This window comes from Oratosquilla oratoria, chromosome 9, assembly GCF_046742065.1.
Source record: "Oratosquilla oratoria isolate Oo_2021 chromosome 9, ASM4674206v1, whole genome shotgun sequence".
NCBI lineage: Eukaryota > Metazoa > Arthropoda > Malacostraca > Stomatopoda > Squillidae > Oratosquilla > Oratosquilla oratoria.
Window position 1 is genome coordinate 80,516,015 of NC_134785.1, and position 17,453 is coordinate 80,533,467.

The 17,453-nt window shown below is 37.8% G+C and overlaps 1 protein-coding gene across 16 annotated transcripts in view; it reads left to right on the forward strand.

Moving 5' to 3' along the window:
* Positions 1–2,719: 2,719 nt before the first annotated feature.
* LOC143028642 (uncharacterized) overlaps positions 2,720–17,453 on the forward strand; it is a 614,584-nt gene continuing 599,850 nt past the window's right edge. For all 16 annotated transcript variants that reach the window (XM_076191067.1, XM_076191062.1, XM_076191063.1 and 13 more), the window contains exon 1: positions 2,720–3,738. Coding sequence is in view for 15 of the 16 variants with exons in the window: in XM_076191062.1 (XP_076047177.1) it covers positions 3,713–3,738 (26 nt within the window). In the remaining variant the exon portion in view is untranslated. The remainder of the gene's footprint in view (positions 3,739–17,453) is intronic.

The window sequence follows — 17,453 nt, forward strand, 5'->3', positions numbered from 1 at the left end:
CGCCCTTATAAGGGAGCAGCTAACCGAGGCATTCACACGCCCTTCACCCATTTCTCACTCAACACCCATAAAAGGGATAATAAGTGTTAGATGGGTGTGGGATGGGTGAAGGTTGGGTGTCTTAGCTGGCAACATCTTTTATATGTATGCTTGTATGTATGTATGTGTTGAAAGAAAGCAATATATTGATTTTCTTCGCTTTTACTGTATATCCCTGAAGACGAACCCCTGACAAGATCAGAAACGTAGGATTAAACTTGTAACGTCAAGTTCAGTATTTGCTCTCTCTCCAATAATATACAGTATTTGCTCTCTCTCCAATAATATACAGGTCAGACCGTTAGAATTCTTCTGCGCAGCTTCTGACGTCATTTGGCTGAGTCCATTTTCTCTTTGTGATACACTGAAGAAAACTGTGAAACGCCAAGGAAGACAGGAACTATAATATTTTATATATTATATATATATATATTATATATATTATATATTCATATATATAGACAGGAACTATAATATTTTATATATATTTATATAATATTTGTCAGAATATAACTAATTGCGAGGAGCGGTGCGAGCGAAGGCAACGTCATTTTCCAACGACGGACCAGCTTCAACTGACAGCTATAGGACCCGCTAACCCCACTTTGAACAGCCAGGTGACGTTCACGGGCCCGCTGCGCCAACTCCCTCGAAATTCGGTCGGAAGTGGTTAGACCTTATATTCTTAGATCTTGCTCTCTTCCAACATGGTTCCTGGACTCCAGCTCTACACGAGTATGTATGTATTTTGTTGTTGCTGTAATTATTATTACTGATGTTATCATTATCATTAATATTAGTATTATTATTACCAAACGTATTAATATTGCCATAATTATTATGTTTAATATTACTAATATTGACATGTCGTGAGATCTATATTCATATCTTAATAGGAAACACGTGCATGGGTTTGGTCCGTATATGTAAGTTCGCGTGCATTCGGGCTGACCTATGTTGCTATGATCCCGGGCGTTAACCAGTATGTAACGGTAAAAATGTATACAACTACTCTCCTAACCGGGCACTGTTGTATCACCAACAGACGCGATGTTGATCTCATAATATTAAGGTAATCTTTACCGATGTGACGTCATGTCGTCGATGATTATCCTAATGTCGACAGAATGCTCATACACCGTCACTAATTCGAGGATTATGGTAGAACGGAGGAGGGCAACAAAGATGAACAACTTATCCCTCTCGAGCGGGCCAACATCCAAAGATCTCTGGGCAGCACAGGCCTGGTCGGGAGTTATGTATACCAAAAGTTTGTTGCTGTTTAGAGGAGTTTCTTACTGTTGGGTTATACGCAATTCTCTTCACACCCACATTAGTAACTTATAAACTTTTCACTAGATATGGTAAATATCCATTGTGCCCACATTCACACACAATGATACACGTATTCACTGCAACTAGTTATTTCTTTATGTGTGTGTGTGTGCGTGTGCGCGCGCGTGTGTGTATTATACATGCATTCATATATAAACTGTGTGTGTCAGACTGCATTTCATTAGTCTCAGTTCCTTCCCTTATAAGGGGGTCCTTTTAGTATATATGTATATTTATTATTCTACACTGCGTGATTATTCGTGATAATCGTAGAATTACAAGGTAAGGCTTCGTTGGAAACAATATTTACGTAGAAGTCAGTGACATTTCGTGGATAACCATGTGCCACACGTTGTAACCAAGTTAATCCTACGAAACTGGTTCGTCAATTATTAAAGTAAAAGTATGAACAACTGCATTCTTCGGGATTAACTGTAATGTCATTCATTGTAGGTACGGGAGCATGCTGACCTGCACAACGTTGATGCGAATTTCTTATGTTGAATATTGATCAACACATTTGTTGACATTTCGTGGGGGGAAAGTAACGAGGAAGTGCTATGGCGGTGTTTGCTGATGCACCAACTTGAGAAATAGGGCAAGGAAGGAAAGTTTGGCGAAGTTAGTGTTCATCACGAGATAGATGCCATGCGAGCCTCAGAAATTCTCTTGGAGTGATTTTAAGGGTTGCTCTAGTTTTCAGTGACAGTCCCTCCGCCTATAATACCCCACCTGCGAAGCTGCTGTTAGCTTCTCCCGCAAGTATATCTAGCTCAACTCTCAACTGGGTTTGGCTTGGTGCATACGGAGATTGCTGCCGCTACCGTCATGCTGTAGGCAATTCTTGCCCTTCACTGGTTGTTCGCAAATTCCTACGAAACCATTCTTCTCAGTGACTGGATAGGGATTAGTCACTGTCAAGAGTGTGCAGTATCTTTAATTCGAGGTTCAGTTTACAACGAAAGTGTATTATTGAAAGTAAAACGTGAGAGGCAACAAGTTGCGCGCATAGTCGTCGGCGTGGACCTGTACAAGACCTACACGAGCCTCTGGGATAAACAAGTGAGAGCTGTAAATATTTCTGTTAGTTCTACTTGTCTTTAGAATTGTTTTGCGTGCATGAGGAAAATAGCGCGCTCTCATTCTATTTCCTGTATGGTACAGTAAAACATAAAGAAGGGTTTTGTTGTAATTTTCTTAATCTTATTTAGCGGAAATAAAAAGTAATCCCTTGAATATACAGTAAATGAGAACTGGATAAAAGTGAATGACGTTCTATGTGTTTGAACGAAACCTAAAGAAAATAGTTCGTAGCGATGGCAGCATGTGCTTGGCTTGGCTGCTAAGGTTTGCCTAGCTCACCAGTGTTTCACGAGGTTTGTGTGAGTAGGAGGGTAGAGCAGCTAAAACAACCGAAATGCGAATTTTGGCCCCCTTTGCGGGTGGAGGAAGTGTTGGTATACAGTGATGTACCAAGTTAGAATGTGTGGAGACAATCTAATGTGAAATCCGAGCAAATAGCAAAGCTGTCAAAGTGGTAGTAGTGTGTGGGGCCTGAGCCGGACGGGCAGGCCAGACGTCGCCCTCTGCCTTACCACCAAGAGCAGCAGCACCAACTACTCCGTGATCACCACACCACCAATTGTAATAGTGGCTTACGCGCATCTGTGCTCATTTATGGACCAAAAGGCTGGGATCTGAGTTGTCCTTGTATTTCCTAGTACCTTAATCGGTGGTCTTACGTACTCTACCGCAGTTCCACACTAGTGTTTATCCGTGGTTTTACCAGACCGAGTGCGTTTTTATTTATTTAAGTATTTATACTGACTGGATTTTTAGATACTACAGTAAGTGTTGTGCGTCGATACAGGCTTCTGGAAAGAGGAAGTTTTTAAGACTACTGGATTTTAGACCAGGATACTGTTGGAAATATTGTGCAATAACATTAGTTAACGTCAAATAGTCCCCCCCCCCTTTCAACGAATGATTGTGCTAAGCGGCTGTGTAATTGATGAGAAAGGAAAGGAATAAGTTTGTTAAGGGCCACAGAGAGGACCCACACTGATTGAGCCATATATATTTAGCAAGGAGGCACAATCCAGGCACCTATACGTGTGGTGTCGAACGGTAATTTTATAAAAGAGAGAAAATATATATATAGATAGATAAATATAGAAAAAAGTAAAAGAAAAATAGTGGTCCTCGCAATCAGTGCACGAGGTGTTTTAAGTGATTCCGTTGATGTGTTTGTGGTGGCCTTTCCTGCATAAGTGTTTTCATAAGTGTTGGACCCCTGCTTCGTCAGCTGGATCTACTATGAACGCACCGATTTGCACTCATGTCCACCTCTGCTGACTATGTGGGGTAAGTGATACCTTTCACTTGTTGTTGCCACAGCCCTGACGGCGCTCGCACGCGGGGTGAGGGGCGGGTGGGGGATGGGGGAGGTTGTTCGAGAGGAGGCTATACTGCTGCAGAAGGAGGAACATGCGCAATTGATGGGGAAGGGGGAGAAGGTAGCTCCCGCTCGAGGCTGGTGTGTGACTGTTTATGTGTGTGCGCTCGTTGTCGCTACCGGAAAAGTTTGCGGAAAGCTTGCCCATGCAGGCATAGAATGGTGACAGGCTTCCTGAAGAAGACCTTGCGCATTTACCAGGGTTTTCGGGGAAAGGGTTCCTCTTAAGTTACGCTTTTTGACAACTGGGTTTTGTTCACGTGTATCTATATATACTCACTCACTTCACAGTTCTAACAAGACTACCAAGTTCGTTGTTTAATATTACTTCAAATGGCAAAAGGAATCGAAATTAAAAAGTAAATCATAAATAGGTAAGTAAAAGGGTAAGTGATAACATGGTATCACATAGATCATAACATGTGGCTAACATGTTAATAACATTGTAACATACGTGTTGGTCGCTTGCAGTGTGTTTGATATCCATATGTATGTTATTGTGTAGGCTTAGTATCTCGTTATGCAGTCAAAGGATACAAGCAAATTGCGTCACTGGTAGGCCAAGGTGATGATCAGCTGATTATTATTTTCCTTCTTCTTCATACGTTAGTGACCAGAAATACCAGGGTGATATTTTTAGTGTGGGTATCTCTTCCGGTTTGCAGGGTGCGTTATAAGATTTCCTGATGATAGTAGTGGATAGGGTGAACATTTTGAACCCTTTGTTCAGTTCAGGGATTTGTTCAACAGAAAGGGGGGTTGTTATGTTATACTTTATTATTGTTATTATCATTAATATTGGGCAATTGGCAAGCTATTCTTTTAGGTTAGGGGACTAACTGAATTAAAGGATCTAGCATGTGTATTGTCTACAGGAATTATCTTCATTTTGGTAAATGGGTATATTGTAAGATAATGGGAATTCAGTTTGGTGGTGATCATGTTTTACTCGTAGTTTACATGTATTGTGGATATTTACAGAAAAGGGTAGCGATAACACATGTCCATTGGAATTATGGAGTGGGAGTTTGGTTTTGTATGTGTACACGTGGAACAAAACTATTGGAATTGTGCTAAGACCTGACCATAATGATTAGTTTGTTTTGAAACTTGGTTAATCACACTGACCTTATCATTCGGCAATAAAGATTGTTGCGTCGATTTTCATAGCCTGGAGACCCGCGGCCCCACTATATCTGGCAACTATCCTCGGTTCCTCCCATAGAGATATGTGAAGATGTCATGTGTTATGTTACTTTGTTGCCAGTGTTCAGCACTTCATGTGTGATAAAGTGGAATAAATACTCAAAGTTGATGGATCGAGTACCAGCCCCTTGTGGCTGCTCCTAAGGGTTTTGACTGATTTTGAAGATGGGATACAGGGAGATGATTCTCTTCAATGTCCATCTAACAAGCCCCCCCCCCGTGTAACCTAGCATACGTCCTCGCCAGTAGTTAATAGGAAAGGAGACAGAATAGGCTGACGATGCCCAAAATATAAGGGGAAAATGCCAGCCGGTACGGATTGATTTAAATCTGTTTATTAAAGAAATATTGTTTTGATTGTACTTCGACCAGTTTCAGAAGCTTAAAATGTGGGTACTATTTGTTTTCATATGTTCACAAAGTATTAGGGTGAGTTGTCATCGCTCTCACCTTGTAATGACAAGGTCTAGGGTTCGAGACCCACGTGCAACCAGTAGCTACATGCCCTAGCATTCAGGGCAAAGGTGACCGCTTCGGTCGTAGCAGAGCGCCCTGTGACTCAAGTTTGAGATCGTCAGTGGCGTATGGATGTTGGGCGAACGAGTACTACTACAGCCTCCGATAGCTGTGAGTGGATTCTGTCCCTACAGCTCCCGGTATGCACGTGAAGCTGTCACATAGTATTGGGCGCGCTTGATGTGTCGATTGCCAGCCGCTGCGCCTAGCAAGATAATCAATAAGAATTCCTCTTTTTCTGGTATGGAGGGTCGAGTATAGCTGCTTTGGGAATGGCGACTTCCTCTTATTCCTCCTCCTCCTCCTCCTCCTCCTTCATCTTCCTCCTCCTCCTTCATCTTCCTCGCCTCCATTTTCTCTTGTTTCTTTTCTACTCCTCAGCCTCGTCCCCGTCCGCTTCCATTTTTTCCACCACCACATCATCCTCCTCCTCTCTCCACAGTAACTAAGATTTAAACAGTTAACCCACTCTTGCAAGTTTTGGGAAATTGAAAAATAATGCTGGTTTGTTGGTCCACAGAAGAGCCTTATTTCTCTTGTCAGGGTGTGATGCAGTCCTAGCCATTTTTGACTTCTCTCATTTATTGTGAGGCTTTAGACAGTGACCCAAATTATGGTCAGTGTACATGTGACCATTTAAGAATGATAGTGAAAAATTACTCTGTGTGTCCTTTTAAGCTTATCACTCTGCACTCTACTATTCTTGGACTTTCTGTCTTTACATTCCTATCTCTCTCTCTCTCTCTGTCTCTTTCTCTCTACATATATATATATATATATATATACACACACACACACACACACACACACACACACACACACACACACGAGGGTAGCTCTCCTTCCCGTGAAATACAACTAGGTAAATACATATGTATTACTTCTACCCACAAAGAAATAAGGTCATCACCCAAAACAGACTGTAAAGGGCAATATTAAAAATATATATATAAATAGAGAAATGAAGGAATAAAGTAATAAAAAAAAAATCCAATCTATTTATTGACCCAGATCTTTTGTATGAAACCCTGGGACCTAAGGAGTCTGGCCACAGCCCTGGGTTGGCCCATAGCAAAGAAAAGATTGTGAGGTTGTGTGGGTTGTAAAAGTGTAGGCCAATGTAAGATAACACACTCTGTCTTCCATGTGATGGTTGCATCTTGGTCATGTGGAGTTTGTCACTAGGCAAGTTCTCTGTCGGTATTGTTTTAGTGCTGGGTTGACCTTAGGGTAGGTGGGTCACTGATAATCTTTTGTGTTGAGGGATGTTTTTCTCTTCTGGTTCGATGTCTGGAAGGTGGGGGGGGTTAGGGGTTAATGTAGTATTTAGTTCATTGGTATTGAGAGTAGTGTTGGTAGGGTATTTGGCTGTGGAGGCCTACTAAAGTGTAGTTCTTGCAAGTTGTTTGTGCACTGTAAAGAGGGTGTTTTTAATATGTATACATGTGTATACACACACACATACCCACATACCTGTACTTGATGTAGTTCTGAGAATGTTTAGTTTCCTTTTCCAGTGAAGTATTTTGTGTATGTGGGAAGAGATAATGTCATGTGAGTGTTGTATGTAAGGCCCAGTACTGTAAGGGGTTTTGTTTTGTGAAAGTTGACTGTTAGAGATATGGCTTTTCCTTATGGTTGTCAGGAATGAGCAGTGTGACTAATGATTTTTCAGGGGATGATGATATCTTGTTCTGTATAAGCCATTGTTCCAACTCTTATGTACATTCGTATGTTCTTGCCAGCTGTCTTTATGTATAGTTATTGTTAGATTGTGTGAGTGGTTTGGTGTTCAAGGTTTGGAGGAGGAGGTAATATACAAAGAGATTGAACAGTGTTAGGAAACAGTATTCAACATTGTCCCTTTTGGTACTTCATTATATAGTCCTTTTTCATATGATAATTTTGATGAAAGGTAGACTGAAGTACTCTGCATTTTCTTCCAGTTAAGAAGTTTGTAGATTATTTCTTGTTGTGTATATAGATATTTATGATCTTTGTACATACCCAGGGACTGACAGAAACCCTGTTCCTTCTTGGGGTCCATACAGGAGTTTTACCACAAAAATTAATAAAGTAGCATGATGGGAGCCAGCTAGAGACAACTACTGTTTGACACAGAAGGGTGATACCATAACACCTGGCAGCATCCAGATCAAGGGTATGTTACAGTACTGCCAAGTTTTGAAGGGGTTGATAGACCAAAGATGGATAAAATTATATCCAGGAAATAGAAGGTGGAAGTCAAGGCCTATACTGTACTCTTTGCACAACATATAGTTAAAGGAGAGACAGTGATCATGGTACAGGAACTAAGAATAACTTTAATAGTGTTGTGAAGAGTAAATGTCAACAGGGTAAGGTTATGAGAATTGGGAGGAAAGATGAAAAATGTCAATACAGTGCAGTCTTGAGGACAGACTAATTCAGCCAAGGCCAAGTTTAGTATAGAGAAAAGGTTAATATCTAAAGAGTTTGTCATTAAGAGGGAAATATCCTCTTCCCCTGTATGCTCTGGTTTGCAAACTTTTCCATTAGAGGGAGTGTATTTCTGTTATATCAGGGCTACCTAATTATTTTTTTCCCATTCTTTTTTTAAGGCAAGACCAAAGTAGATCGTGACATAATAGTGCAATTACATAACAAGAAGGGAAAAAATGTTCAAAAAGAGCATGTCAGGACTGAGAGTCGTGTGTGGACAAATTAGCAAATGTTATTTTATCAGAATTCACTTTTTTCAGTGAATTTTGTGAGAGGGAGTTGTGTTTGCTATATCATGCTTTCTGCAGTTGGAGGTGTTACATCAAGCTTGTACCATATTAAGTAGTCTGGCTGCAGGGTTCAGCTTTTTTGATGTGAATGGGGGTTCCTTTGATGAATAGTATTGCCTGATGGGAGCCAGAATAAATGCACATGCTAGTCTTAAATTAAAGTGGAAGGTTACATGAGGTAGGTTCATTTCTTGTGCAGGGAGTTTTCCTTGCCAAAATAAAATTGTGTGGCAGCAGTCTGAACAATTGATTAGGTTGTCAATATCAGCATAGGAGTTAAGGTATGGGCATAAATGCATTAGCCAGAATGAATGTACAAAAAGACAGAAAATGAGTTAATTGACATATTTTTGAGCATTTAGGGAAATGAATTGTTGCTCAGTTGAATAAAGAGTGCATGGCATTACCCAGAATATATATATGTATATATATTGTGTGTGTGTGTGTATATATATATATATATATATATATACACATGTAGGTCCAATCATGCTCCCATTCAGTATACAGTACAAGAAAGTGATAAGACAACCTGGCAAAGTTAGGGCTTTTTCAATATTTGACTTGAAAATCCAATGATAGGATGTTCAGTCTTGAGTAAGATTACAAATATAGTTCAAAATGCATGCCCTTCCTTTAATGTATCCAGGCTGTATGTATGGTAGTTAAGATGCGTAGAAATGAGTTTGCAGATAGTGGAAAAGAACCGTGCAGCCCTCCCCAGTTCCCCACTTATTCTACCCTTTTGTCAGCTGTTATATGAGAATTCATTACACATTTATGTTAAATGGAACTTAATGGCTTGTACCTTCAGGTAAATACAAGACATCCCATGGATAGGTTAAAGGAATTTAGAAGAAAAAAAATCATTGCTGTGTAAAGGTAACTGAAGTGCTTGTGAAAGTAGTGTGAGGAAGGAATTTTTAAATAAAGTGAAGGTGTTGAGTGTACTATGACCATAAACATTGCTGTTGTATAAGTGTACATATGTGATTGAAAGAATTGCTGGTACATATATGAATAGAGGCAAAGCATTGGAACTTGAATGTTTGTAGAATACACACAGATACAAGAGAAGAGTCTCAGAAAGTTAGAATGGGAATAAATTAACATAACTGTGAGGAGAAGGTTTGGGTATGTGGAAAGTATGAGGCTCATATTCATTGTTGTCTTTGACAGACACAGATGTTTAAGTTTAAATGAGAACATTCAAGCTACAGCATTGAATGGTGGTTATTGATACAGTGTGCTACCATGCTGGACCTACTGCTCTGGCATAACTATTAATCTAAAGAAAAAGTGTGAAATATAAGCTTTCTGTGCATATGAATTACTAATGTATACTAATGTAACTGTGTATTTAGGATCAACATGAACAAAATTATGGCATATAAAATGCACAAGAATGCAAGAAAATTGTGAAAGTAATATCAATGTGTAACTTTCAATAGATTTTTCTGGCTTAACTGTTCCTGACTACTGTAAACAGCTGCTGGTATTGTTCCATCATCAGCCCCAATCTTGAGTATGACTTAATCTTTGTTTTTGAACGTTCATTATTTTATTTGAAAACAAATACAGTAACAGACAGATTAAAATTTGTCATGATACTGCAAGAACAGAATTATTGTTTTAAGGGGGAAAAAATTTGTGAATTTATACATACAACTTCACCATAAAAACAAACATGTGATGTGTGCTGATGGCATATTGCTCAGCTTTGTCCCTTAATTTTGGCACTCTGCCATTAATCCACCACCTGCTCAGTGCCATATCATGATAAATTTAGCAGTGCAGTTTGCACTGTCATCTTAGAATCAATCAATCTGTTGTCCAAGTCTTGCAAGAGACCCACAGCTCCCAGGTAACCGACAACAACTGCCAGGTGGCCCCATAGGTTACTCAGGAAAGAAGTGTTGTGTTGTCTATAGATTGTTAGTATGGAGCAGTGTAGAATGTGTTCAGTGTCTTCTGTGTAGTGGTTGCATCTAGGGCAGTGTAATTCTGTAGGAAGGCCTAGTTTTGACTTTGTACTGTCTTACAGTTAATTGGTATGAAGCCAAGCATGTCATTGTGGTTCTTCTCTTTAGAGTAATTTTTCTGTGGGACTGATGTCTGGGAAGGTTATGGTGAAGTATTAAGTTTGATGGTCTGTCTTGAAGAGCTTGTTTGGTGATTGGGTATGGATGGGTTTTTGTGTGGATGTACTGTATTTTGTAGTACAGGTGGGAGGTTTTATATATTTGAGTAATAAGCTCCTAGTGTACTATCTCAGAACAAATGTAACAATATTTCAAAAGAATCAACAGACAACTCAGCTTCTTGTTTTGAACCATGATTGTATTATTATATTTTATTTTATGCTTTCATTAGATTATATTCTATTTATTGTTAATATGCCTGATATTGTATTATGTAATGTATAAACTTATGTTCAGTGGTTGTGCATCATTCATCAGTCATAATTAGAATTCTCCTGGTATTTCACTTGACCCCAACAATATGATGTAAACCCCATAGATTGTCTTCAACCTCATGTCACTTTATGTAGGACATTGGGTGGGAGAAAAATTGTGCCAGAGGACACGGCTTATACTGGGTGAGTACCTGGTGTGCTACTTGGGAAAGGCTTGGAACATCCGTTCTTGGCTGTCAAGAATGGGACAGCAGAAGCCCTGCATTTCAGTGTTGGAGCGGCCATCTTCTGTGGCATTTGTTTGGTTGTTGAGTCAATTACAGCTTCATCCCATTGTGTTTGTAGGAACTGTCCACCAATACAATTATATTGTTTGGCTAACATTGTACCTTCAGCAAGGCTTTTTATCTCACCAGTTGATGGTTTGCCACAGATGAATCAAATTGTTTAGCAGATACCAGGGGGGGAAAATTATAATAGTGTTTGAATAAAAGGCACCTTTACAAGGTAAGCACACCATTCTTTTGATAAAGATTTAATGAATGTCAAGTAACGTGAATGTTTTTCATGAAATCATTTACTGAAGGATGGGAAGGGAATTGGTGCAGCAATAGTGAAAGGTGATATGGTTAACAAAGGGTAGATCACGTTCTATATGTGGTGGCTAGGGAGGAAAGGAAGGAGGATGTGATAGTGTTGTTACCTTTGTTCATTTCAACATGGATAAAGTACAGATAGGGACATTTTATTGTTGTACTTGACCACGAAGCATCCATGCATTATGAGGCTGTAAACTTGCAATTGTTTGACATTAACCAGAACAGAATCTGAAATGTATTATTGTGATGGTGTGATTAAGGTAGTCTTTAGCCCTTCACCACGAGGTCCTGCTCAAAATTGATGATATTGTCTGGCATTAATGAGAACAAAATCTGTTAGAATATGAGTGTAGCAAAGGTGATTGACATTTAAAGTGGTTAGGAAAATGTAGTTCATTGCTCAGCACAAAGTAGACAATCCTGCTGATGTAAGAAAGGTTTAAATTCTGGTAGTTATAACTTTTAAGACATACTTTTCCAGAATGCATTTAATTTTCCCCAAATGGATGAAGGTTTCATGCTTGTCTCTTGTCTGCATACAAATACATATGTACTGTAGGCAGTACATATGTATTGTCATAATCCTACTGTTGCTAACTGATTTTCTGGTGTGTATAAATCCTTCTAGACTTCAATTTATTCAACAAATTAATTTGTCTATGTGTAAAAATGTATTATTAAATGTCCCTCAAGCATTCAGTATTTTTTAGTATCTTGCTCTGGATGTACTGGTGGCATAATCAGAACCTTAGCTATGGATTTAAATCCCACACTTCTGTCCAGTCACATAGGGCAAAGGTGATGGCTTCAGCCACAGCTATGCACCTCCTGGCATAGGCACCTAAACTATATTGTTTTGATATTCTTTTATGCCATAATGTACTAATAAATCTTCTTGGCTGCCTTTTCTACATCTTTCATACCTCTGAAAAAATTGTCTCCTCTTTCTCTTCTGTCTTCCAGTGTGGGTAATCCCAGCTTGTCTAATCATCCCTTGTTTGTATTGAACTTGATATACATTATAGATGTATGTTTAGTTAGAATTATTTGTGTTTGTGTTTCTGAAGGTTAATAGCCATCTGGAGGACTACAGTGATTAGGTTGCATTGATAGTTCAAAATACATCATTGAGTGGTTTGTAATAGCTGTGGTTCTGAATGAAGTCGAAAACTAAGTGTAATCCTCTTGACCATGCTGATGAAATGCCAACCCTGAAATGTGACTTTTTTTGCTGCCCTTCTCCTGATTCCTATGGTACAGAGTGATTATTTCTTTGGGTAATATTTGTTTTGATAAGTAATATAGTTTTTATTTTGAAAGCAAATGTAGGTACGGAACCCAGCACAGATAGTACTGATAATTGTTGCCTCAAGACTCACTGGCTGGAAACCTGTATTATTGCTACAGTTGGCATTGAGCCTTGGGCCCTCCCATAGATCTTTAGAAAGATATGTTGGGCTCTTGCCATTATTGTATGAATGTGAGAATTTTTGTCTCTAGCATATAGTTGTATGTGAAAAGGTGAAGGATTTGTATATGATATTTCATTTCCAATAAGCAGTGATTCTATACTTGAGAAGGACTTTGCTAAGAAATGGGGTCATATAGATGGTTAAAGAAATATAATGAGGGATGGAATTTAAAAGTGATCACTTTATATATATATATTATATATATTATATATATATATATATATATATATATATATATACATATATACACACACACACACACATACTGCTTGACAGGTTCAAAGAAGTGTCACCTAATCCCTGTAAGTATTGAGTGCATAAAATTTGTGCAGTCAGTACCGCATATGTGAGTGGTGGAGGAAATTTTCGATAGATAGTCAATAGATATCTTTGACCTGACTTCTAGTTGTAGTGTCAGCCCTTTACTGCTTCTCCCCCAGACATTAATAGGTAGTTGAGGTGTGGTCTAAGGAAAATACAAAGGATAGCAACAAGAATGATCCCTGGCTTGTTTTATTAGACATATACAGTAAGAAGAAATTAGAAAAACTTGGAGTGCTGACATTAGAAGAGTGAGAAAAAGAAGTGATATGATTATAGATAGTTATATTTAGAATAGAGAAAGGAGTAGAAAAAGTGACAGAGAGGGTCTGCTGTTAGTATGGGATGAAAGAGCACCAAGATTAGCAAAAAAAAATAATAAACAGAAAGAAGAATGATTGCTTTAGGGATTTTAGGAAGCATAGTTTTTCACATAGATATGTCAGTTTGGAGAACAAATTATTCAAGCAAAGTTTGATCATGGAGAAATGAGATGGAACACCATGAACATAGCTCCTCCCCAGTATATTGCAAGTGGGTGAGAACACATTGTTGTGTTGCCTGTGTTGGTGCTTGTGTGCACATGTTCATTTATGAGCAGGCAAGAGCCAGCAACCAAGAGATGCTAATGTATACAGGATTGGTGCAAAATTGTGGGATCTTAACACTGAAAGATATAGAAAGTGAAATGAAAGGGAATTTGAAGGAAGTAAAAAGAATTTTGAATTTCAAACTGGAAGGTAGATGATGGGAACATGTTTATAAGTATGCCAGCTGGTATGGTAAATGAGATTGGAGATTTGGATTAGTCAAGGACAAGAACAGCATAGATTATTTATTTCTAAAGGGTGTTTATGGTAAGTGTGCTTGTAGAGTAGCCCTCCAATCCACATTGGTTAAGGGACTGAACCATCAATGCCCCAATAGATAAAGGTGATCATGTAGTCCTTGAATTTTATTTGGGAGTAGGAAATGCAGAATTAAGAAAACGGTCAAATATACAAGATAGATACAGCATTTCTTAAACAAACACTGAACAGCAAAAAGTATTTTGGGAAGTGGGTTGGAAAGAGTTCAGTGAGAGAAGAAATAAAGAAGAAATGGGAGGTCTTCCTGAAACTACAATGTTGGTGTGGATAAATGTGTGTCCAAAATGAATAATAAAAACAAAATATTGGTTTAACAAGTGTGATTGATGAAAGTAAAGATGAAAGCTATTCTGTAGATTTGTAAATAGCAAGCTGAACGTCTTGAGCTAAAAATAGGTGGATGCTCAAAAAAGGAAAAAGAAATGAATATAATAAAAAATCCAGTTTGTATTTGCCAAGGAAGAGAATTTCACATAAGAGAAATTGTATCAAACAACATAAATTTGGAAGTGTGAGATATACATAAATTATTAGAGAACTTGAATTGATAGGTATTATTAATGACAGTTCTCTATCATTTCTATCATTAGGGACCACACCAAATTTAGAAGTGAGAAATAACTCTGCACCAGGTGGGATTTCTAATTGGATATTCAGAATGCAGAGGACAATTGGTGGACAAGGTACATGGACTGATTGTGTGTTTGTGCAGGAGGGAAGGATGCTTCAGGACTGGAAATTGACAAATATTGTACCAATCTACAAAGGAGTAGGGTGGACCTGAATGACCAGTGGCCTTGACTATTATAGTAGCCTAAAATGTGTTTTAAGAATTATGAAAGATTAGTGGATGAGTAAAATTTGTATTAGGGACTTCCAATAGTTCGGTTTTAGAAAAGGAAGGTCCTGTATAACAAATATTAGATTTTTAATCAAGAAAAGTTGATGTACCTCATGACAGAGAAAGTTGAGTAAACAGTATATTTAGATATGGAAAAGGCTCTCAGTAAGATGCCACACACACAATTAATATGGAAGCTAATAGATGTATGAGACAAAGGGAATGGAAGAGAGCCTTTTAGTACATAACAGAATAAATAACTGTAGATATAGATAGACCTCATTGGTATGATTTGAATCTTGTATATTACAATTAGTTAAATGTATACATAACACATGGATGATTGCAGGATCTGAATAAGATGTATGAATGGAACCAGGAATGGGAAATGAATTTGAAAGCAAAGAAATAGAAAATATTGAAAATTGCTCAAAGTAAGAATAGCCATGACTAAAATGGGGAAAACAAATTTAAAAGTGAATGAAGAAAAGGATTTTAGAGTGATGGTTATGGGAATTTTGTTACAATAAAAAAAATAATAATAATGAAATAAAAAATAAATCAATTGGATAATGGATGCGAGTAGGATTGATCATCCAAAAATTTACCACCTGCAGTATGTGGAATGAGATCTAGTGGAGATGGAATAAAGTTCTATTCAGGTGAGAATAGTCTCCCCAACAAAAATTAATTGCACACAGTTGTCTCAGAAAAAGGGTAATATAGGAAAAATAGGTTTAACTATTTTCGGAATGAAATTGTCTGGCAACAGCTATTATTAAATGTATGACCTAGATTACAGCAAGAGGATTAACTTGCGTGCAGCAGTTATACCAATGAGATTAGGTTGTATTGTTTTTCTTGATTTCAGATAGTATAGTTGTGCATTTAGAACAGAACTTGACCAATATCAGAGGATCATATTTGTAATTGTCTTAGTTGAGTGATGAACACAGTCAGTCAGTTATAGATAGATAAGAAAATGGTAACGGGAGCTTGGCATGTAACTCAAGAATTAGAGTTTGCATGTTACATTAGATCATTTGAAGGATTGACTGGTGTGGAAAGATTTTGCTACCTTTGTAATTTTCATTTTATTTTAGGGAGATTCACCCCTCAAAACACATACACAACTACACACACACGCACACACACACACACACATGCATGCATGTATGTATACATATGTATATACGTATGTACATTCTCTCTCATTTTTAATGTTAAACACAGGAGGGAAGGAGAGAAATGGAACACAGCAGAGGATATATTAGAGTCTACTGCTCTGAATTTATCTAATACCCACTTCCATTGCATTATCTCTTCCTTATCATTACAATGATGTAGATAAAGTGGAACTCCCTGTCGTGGCTTCATGCTGTAGTCAGGTACCATGTTCCTGTTATGCCACAGAAAGCTAGAAAGACATCATCACATCAACAGAATACTATAGTTTTCTGCAAATTGCTAGAATTTAAGAGCCAGAATGCATGACCCAGATTATGGAGAAAATATTAACGGTTACAGTAGGCAGTCTACTACCTTGGCCAAATAAGATCATCTGGTTATTAGAGATTAAAGGAGAAAACCCATGGGTGGTTGAGAAATAAATTATTTCAGTATGTTTTGGGTTTTTGTAATTTGAATCAAATGGGTTAGTGGCAATGTTTACAAGATGACAACTGTGCCAGCATGGTTGATAAGTTAGCATCAGTCTCTTTTACCTGCTAGTACTGTTACACAGAATATTTAAATTCTTAAAAGTTTGCTACACAATGAAATTAACATTCACCATGATAACTTAGGATAAATTTTGCAATGAATGTTACTCAATCTATCCATTCGTTTGGTCACTCTTGCAGGAGACCTGTGGCCACTAAAAAAATTGGCCATATCTGTTGTAACCATAGATCTTCAGTGAATTTATTTTGTTTTTCTTGTAAAAGATATTGGGATATCGTATGATAATATCTTTTGTCTTGTGTGATGGTGTCTGTTGCTAGGCCAGTTCTGTGTTGGTATTGTTTTCATGTGGGATGATAATTGGAAGTAGCCATGCCAGTGAAAAATTTGTCCTCGTCAATAAGTCAGTCAATCAATCTGTTGCCCATGGTCACTCTTACTAGAGAGACCAGGAGCAAGTAGAAGACCCAACATTTCTACAGCATTTTAATTCTTAATGAGTTTGGTGAAGTATAGGATTTGGCAGTCTGTTAAGGAGTAATTATTTTGAAAGTTTTTTCCCATGTAGGCTATATTTCATTCAATGTATACAATCATACTGTATGGTGCTAGCAAATGATAGAAGCAATAAATGAAAGATTATTATTTATATAGTTCTTTTTGCTGTAGCTGTTTGACTGAAACATTGAAATGAAACTGAATTTATAATATGTTCTGGTTAGGAATGTTTCTATGAATATTAGATCATTTAAGTTTGAAAATATTTAGATATATACCAAACATGTAATTCTTACACTAGAACTCATGTAACAGTTACCCATCATAATGTTTTTCTTCAGAGGATGATCAAATACCAAAAATTATTTATTATATATTAGTTTGTATTTTTTAGATTCAGGTTTGTGTCCTCGTTTTTTAAACATATTTTTG